We start from the raw sequence: 7,260 nt of genomic DNA, 5'->3' as shown, positions 1-7,260 counted from the left end.
CATTTTAGAACAGTTCTCTCATAAATAAATCTTCACAGGGAATAAAGATCCATTTGCTTTAGGATGCTTAGGGCTGATCCTGCGTAGAGCAGGGGGTTGGACTAGATGGCCTGTATGGCCCCTTCCAACTCTATGATTCTATGATTCATTTGTAGAGATGGATTCCCGTCTCTCGGCATTCCACCATTTTCATTATTTTCATTATCATCTTAGCTGAATTAACAAATAGTATGGGGGACTTGTGACCTGGCCCAACAAATTGCAAGCAGAAGAGACAACAGTGAGGCCAGAAGGAACATGCTGCTGACAAGAGAGCAGAAATTGGATCACCAGCCAGGAGATTTAGAGGCCAGCAGTTGGAGACCTAAGGGAGAGGCTGAAAACATCATGGCAAGTCCAGAGGCCAATACATTTTTAAAGAGCTTTCCTGATCTCCTTATATTACTTTCCTTTGTAATGGGTACTTAATAATTCATGCAGAAGAAAATGACCTTTAGAACCATTTGACTCTTGGGTTGGCTTGATTCAATGACTGAAAATATGCTTGGTGTCCTGTTCTATGATTCTATGATTCTGTTCTATGTTCTATGATGTCCTGTTCTACTGGCATTCTTTTAAAATTACAACCACTTTGCAACATTCACTATATATTTGGTCTGTCTGGGCACTATGGCATGCAATCTTGGGCCTCATTTTCGAAAACCAGCCTGCATTGTCCCAATGGCATCTCTCACTGCCTCTTTCACAACTTTGTTCCTGAAGGTGTAAATGACGGGGTTCAGCAAAGGGGTTACCACTGTGTTAAGCACCGTGGCCACCTTGTTAAAATCCATCGAGGTTTTGCCAGCTGGCTTGATGTAGATGAACATGGAGCTACCATAATAGAGTGAGGTTACTGTGATGTGAGAGCTGCAAGTGCTAAAAGCTTTCTTCCTGCCTTTGGCCGAAGGAATCCTCATCACAGTAACAATGATGCAGATGTAGGAGACAGTTGTCACAGATACAGAGCTCAGGAGAGTAAAGCAGGAGAGGGCCAAATCTAAGGCTCGGAGAAGGTGAATGTCAGAGCAAATCATCTCCAGCATAGGGCCACTGTCACAGAAAAAATGATCAATAACATTGGAGCCACAGAAAGGCAGTCCAGCCTTCAGAACCATAGATATTGTTATAGAAAAGAAGCTGCACAACCAACAAGACAGTACCATCAGCTGGCAGACTTGGGTTCTCATTATAGAGGTATATCTCAGAGGGTTACAGATGGCCATGTAGCGGTCTACTGACATAGCGGCTAACAAGAGAACTTCAGAAGTACCAGCCACAAAGTAGATATATCCTTGCAGAGCACAGGCAAAGAAAGACATGGTGTTGTCCTGTAAGATGAGCAAGCTGAGCATCTTGGGTGTGACGGTTGTCGTGATGATGATCTCCAACCAGGAGAGGTTCTTGAGAAAATAGTACATCGGGGTTTTGAGGCGGTGATTTATCTCAATTAGAATAATGACCAACCCATTGCCAAGCAAAGTCAGTGTGTACATGACAAGGAACAGGACAAAGAGTGGTTTCTGAAACTGATGGAGATTTGAGAAGCCAAGGAGAATAATTTCATTGATGATGGGTTGGGAGAGGTTCTTTAAACTCATGGTGACGAGGAACTGGAAAAGGTTTCTTTAACTTGTCCTACCGAAACATGTTTCCTGTGAACAAATTGAAATTGCTGTGGACCTACAGTGTAAAAAAGTAATCAAAATATAGTTTTCAAAAACCAAGGAATAAGAAACAGTGTACTGTTTCTCAAAGACACACACATCATACATATTGGCTTGATGTTTTGTAGGCAATAGAATTCTTAATTTCCCGCATTTTAGGCTTGCCAAAAAGCTATGAACATCCCAATCTCTCTCTTTTGTGATGCCAGGAAGAATGCAAAAGAACTGGGGGAACTATTTTGTTTTCAAGATCAGTATTCTGTCTTACTATTTTAAACATCCATTATATTGGCATTATTGTAGTATCTTTTTTATTTGTTTGGATCCAAACCTTATTGAAGGGGCAGGCAGAATCTTCTCATAAATATATTCCATCACTAGTTTTTTGTTGATTTTGGGTTTTGGGGGGAAAGGAAAAAATGGTGTGATAATCTGTAGACTTGAAGATTAAAAATTAAAGGTAAAGGTAAAGGTATCCCCTGTGCAAGCATCGAGTCATGTCTGACCCTTGGGGTGACGCCCTCTAGCGTTTTCATGGCAGACTCAATATGGGGTGGTTTGCCAGTGCCTTCCCCAGTCATTACCGTTTACCCCCCAGCAAGCTGGGTACTCATTTTACCGACCTCGGAAGGATGGAAGGCTGAGTCAACCTTGAGCCGGCTGCTGGGATCGAACTCCCAGCCTTATGGGCAAAGCTTTCAGATAGCTGCCTTACCACTCTGCGCCACAAGAGGCTCTGATTAAAAATTACAGCTCTCTAAACTGTTTTATGTAATTTTATATTATGAGCAAATGTATGTTTTTAACTGTATCATGTTTTGTAACTGATTGAGTGATTGCTAATTCTGACTTTGCTGTCTGTGTATAGATCTCTGAGTATGTATATCATACTCAGGTGGTAATGATCTGAGAATTGATGAGATTTAACCGGTTAGAGGGAAAGTAAAATGATAATGACTATTGTTTAATGAACTACTGTTTTTTCACCAAAACAGTTCAGCTCCCTCTTTTGTCATCAGTCCTTCAGATGCGTGCATGGATATATCTCTTTTAAATAGAAATATTTGTATTGGATCAGTCTTAGGCCCAGGTTCTTCCATACATATGGCACACAGTATATTTCTGTTTCAAGGATGTTCATGATCATTTATTTTATATCTTTTTTTTCTTTGCTATTCCTATTGTGCATACCATTTTCACCTTTTTACATATTCGTTTCTTAATATTTATTGATTTGATTGTGAGAAGACCTGACCGCTAGGGGGAATAATACTGAGATTGTGATATTCCAAACCCCACAACTCTGTAAATTCTACATCTTTCTTCTCTTTCCACTGGCTTTTTCTCCAGCATTGTACAGACATTAGCTTGGCTCCAGTACCAAATTTCTGCTTCTACTAGAGCTCTTGTACCCCTCTTTTTATGTTGGTGTATGCAATATCTTGTAGAACCCATTCCTGAACCCTATAATACATAGCAGGGAAAGCTTCTAGTTTTCCACAAAAATTTGCACAAGCAAACTGTGCTAAATTGACTTATGTTTTCTCTTGTGTAGCACTTGGATCCAAGCCATTGATTATGGTGGCAGGTTTCAATGTACTTACTTTTTTTCTTTTCCAGGTGAGTTTCCATTCAAAGGTTGATGAGACAGTTCTTTGAGTCACTGAAATGAATCTTCTTCCCCTCAGGCTGTGTGTACCATAGATTTCTCAGACATACAGATGCATCCTCCTAGGTCTGGGCCTCCTGGCCTGGGAGTGTTGGCATATAAGTCCAATAAATAAATAAATAATAAGTCATGTCCATAGTGAAATATCTTCTGCAGAGGCTATGATACAGACATATTCATTTCAAGGTACATGGCATAGGACAGTTCTTGCAAAAAATGTGATAGATTTTTTCATCTCTTATGTATTACAGTAATTAGTTTTTTCTTAAAATAGCCATTCCAATTAAGGAGAGAAGAGACTTTGTTTAAAGGAACCATGCTCTACTGGGAGACCCAAGAATCACAGATGTTATTTTCATTCTCCCTGAAAAAAACAAATACATTTAACATTGTCATTTTCAGAGGCCCTATGGTGAAATTGATAGGGTGGTGGCCTTGTGACCTGGATTCAGACCTCACCTCTACTCGGAACTCATCTAATGTCTTGAGCAAAACTCCATTTCTTGGCCTCAGTTCTATATATCAAATATGGAAGGAACAATAAAACTTGTCATCAAAAAGGCATGTAGCACAGAAATGCCTTAAATTTTGCTTTGCACAATGACCAAGTTTGAAAGGTTGATATTATTAGGAGTCCCAGAAGGGGGTGTTGGAGTGAAACCCAAGTCCCTTTTGGGCTGGTTCTGTTCTTTTCCCCTGCCGTGGGAAGGACAAGAATTCCCACAGAAAGTCAGAGGATCTCTCAAAGAATTTTATTAATGTAAATGTTCTGTTAGGGTGAGATTATAGTTATTTTCCACCATACTGTTTTGTACTTTCTTTTCTGTAAAGTTTTTATGGGGGCTTTAGATAGGATTTTTTTTTTATTGTACTGGGATGGTCATGTAACCTTCCACGAGCCAGCTTGCTGGGAGTGGCGGGTAATAAATCGAAGAAATTAAATAAAGTCTTTAAAAGTAATGCTGAGATACAATAGAATACTACTGAAATGAACAATCTTATAGATTAATGGTTTTGGAAGTTGATGAATAGTAAGAATAGTGCCTGTAAAGATACAAAAAAGGTAGAAAAATATAAAAGTAGGAAAATAAATCTTGTGAAAAGTCATAAATTCAAATGGTCACTCCATCAGGGACACAGCTCATAAGGAAAAGGTAATAATAAACCGTAGTACCATCTGGTAGTCATGATATAATATTCCTCGAGAATTGTGAAAGAAATCATTTTGGAATTCCAAGTATTCAAATTATTCCCTACATCTAAATATATACATTTAGTTAGAAAGAATTAATATGAAGAAGAAGAGTTGTACCCAAAGGAGTTTCAAATCAGCTTTCAGTCACCTTCTCTTTCCTCTCCCCACAACAGACACCCTGTGTGGGAGGTGGGGCTGAGAGAGCCCTGATATTACTGAAGAAGAGTTGGTTCTTATATGTCGCTTTTCTCTACCCGAAGGAGTCTCAAAGCGGCTTACAGTTGCCTTCCCTTTCCTCTCCCCACAACAGACACCCTGTGAGGGAGGTGGGGCTGAGAGAGCCCTGATAGTACTGCTCAGTCAGAACAGCATTATCACAGCCATGAGGAGTCCAAGGTCACCCAGCTGGTTATATGTGGGGGAGTGCAAAATCAAACCCGGCTTGCCAGATTAGAAGTCCACACTCCTAAACACTACACCAAGATGGCTCTCATTATTTGAAAATAATCTACTTGTGAAAAATACTTCTTTTTCTTTGGCATTTCCCTGTAGTATTTAAGATCAGTTCTTTCCCCTCCATGAGATTCCTAATTCTGCCCAGGCAAATTCTGGAAGATCTGTTGTGATGTCTGAGCTGGAGTTTGAGAGGGAGGAAACTGTGATAGCCTCGACTCTGCCCTCTTAATCTGCCATTTCCGCCAGAGAACTGATCTATTTAATCTGGACATCAGCTATAATTCTGTTTCTCATTCTGCACCATCCTTAAACCCCTGCTATGGGATATCCCCTATGAGTAGAGAAATCTACATTTGGACTATGCATCTACATTTGGACTAGAATTTCCTACTCATACCAGCATCCCTCCTGAAATAAAGACATGAAACAAAGGTATTTGCGAATTAAACTAGAGTTTTATTAATTTTATCGGCAGTTGGGCATCTCCACTTTGGCTCCAGATTTGGTTAGGGTTTCAGTTGGTTTTGGATATCATGGCTTGTCATATCGTATCGTACTGGTCTGTATCCCACCATCACATCTTCTGAGGATCAGGGAAAAGTCCTCTTCCTTTCCAAGGTACATACCTACTGGTTATCTCTTCAATAAGGAGGCTATTGAAGACTAGGATTCCCACCTCCCAGCCATCTCACAAGGTCCCAGTACCTCTGACTCATTACACAAACAATACAGATCTTCACCCTTTTGTCCCCAACAAAGGGGCTCCAACAATATGGTGACTCCTTTTGGTGCTGCCTCTTTGGACCTGGTCACTTTGAGAACAGTCCCACACCCAGAAGAGTCCTAGCTTTATCCCCAAAGCCTTGGGAAGATGATGATACAATCCTGTCTCTTGCTTGATACATTTCTTGACCATTGGTGAAGAATATTGAATTTTTTTTAATCTTTTTTTTTCATTCCCAAGGATTCTAGCTAAAACATTTTTCCAGTAGTTTATTTTGCCTAATTCAAAATGTGATTCCTTTACATCATACATTGTTTTCAAGGGTTCTCCCTATTAATATTTCTGAATGTGCTCTCATTCCTTCATGCTTTTCTAAGACCTAATGATCTTATACGATACCTTATATAATTATTACGAATCAGTAATCCATGTGCATGTACATCCTCCTGTATGTGTACATATTTGTTTGTAGGGATGAGCCAACATGTGCTCATTTTACAAGAGAAACTGGGGCCAGTATCTGAATAAAGGCTAAATTTGTATCACATATTCAATTGTACATATCCTGACTGCAACATGAGAGTTAGTCAATGCAGATACTGGTTATTTAAGAAATTTGACAGACACACAATCTAATTTCCCCCCTTTTTAAAGCTATTTTTTAAAGTGTATTGATTATTTAGTTAGTCATCACGAAATCTCTGAATGGGTTTTACCTACTAGCATTTCCAAACCATGTAATCAGCCTGACTTTCTGATCGTTACTCCAGTATACCTTTAGTCCTTTGCTTCGGTATTAGTGGAGAACCTGCTGTTGAAGATCTTGCTCATTATATTTCAGACTGTCTTCTATTTAGAGCAAAGGACTAAATTTATAACTAGATCTCTACTGGGGCGGAAATCTTAGATAAATTGGTCTTTCTGTTATTGGATACAAATCCTTTGATTAATTATAATGTGTCATTGTTTGCACTGGCTGCAAGAAAACTTGGAGCCAAATGTACCCCATCAGATTATTTCCATACCTCTGTTTATTCTGCTTTATAAGATATTGATAATTTCAGTGATATATTTTGTATATCTATTGTAATGATGTTTGGCTATAAACAACAACATCTATTCATAAAATCATCCAATACACATTGGAATATATGGTGGACATAGATTGTACATATGTTGATTGTAACTAGTGGACAGGGCTTCATAAACTGATGTACTTAACAATTATGATAGATGATTACGAGTAACAATTCTGCCACATTTTAATGATCCAGTGGTTCTTCTCCTTTCCTTTCCATCCCCATAAGAATATTCAAACTTTTCACCCAAGGAGGTGAAGAATGGGGCAGAGGAAGTACAACACCAGTCACTGTGGTTGCTTTAGTCAGTACAGCAACATACCTACAGCTCCTAAACCAAATGATAAATGACAGGCCTTCATAATGAGAGGATACTTGTCTCATAATTTAAGGCAGTACCAGACTTGTATTTAGCCATAAATGATGTGTAC

The 7,260-nt window shown here is 39.1% G+C and overlaps 1 protein-coding gene across 1 annotated transcript; it reads right to left on the bottom strand.

Moving 5' to 3' along the window:
• Positions 1-438: 438 nt before the first annotated feature.
• LOC143826662 (olfactory receptor 6M1-like) lies at positions 439-1,626 on the bottom strand. Its single transcript, XM_077315535.1, has one exon. It carries the CDS (start codon positions 1,533-1,535, stop codon positions 690-692), a length of 846 nt encoding a protein of 281 aa, XP_077171650.1. The 5' UTR covers positions 1,536-1,626; the 3' UTR covers positions 439-689.
• Positions 1,627-7,260: the final 5,634 nt, after the last annotated feature.

This window comes from Paroedura picta, chromosome 16, assembly GCF_049243985.1.
Source record: "Paroedura picta isolate Pp20150507F chromosome 16, Ppicta_v3.0, whole genome shotgun sequence".
NCBI lineage: Eukaryota > Metazoa > Chordata > Lepidosauria > Squamata > Gekkonidae > Paroedura > Paroedura picta.
The sequence above is the reverse complement of the archived record's forward strand: the minus strand, read 5'-3'. Positions and strand labels throughout refer to the sequence as shown.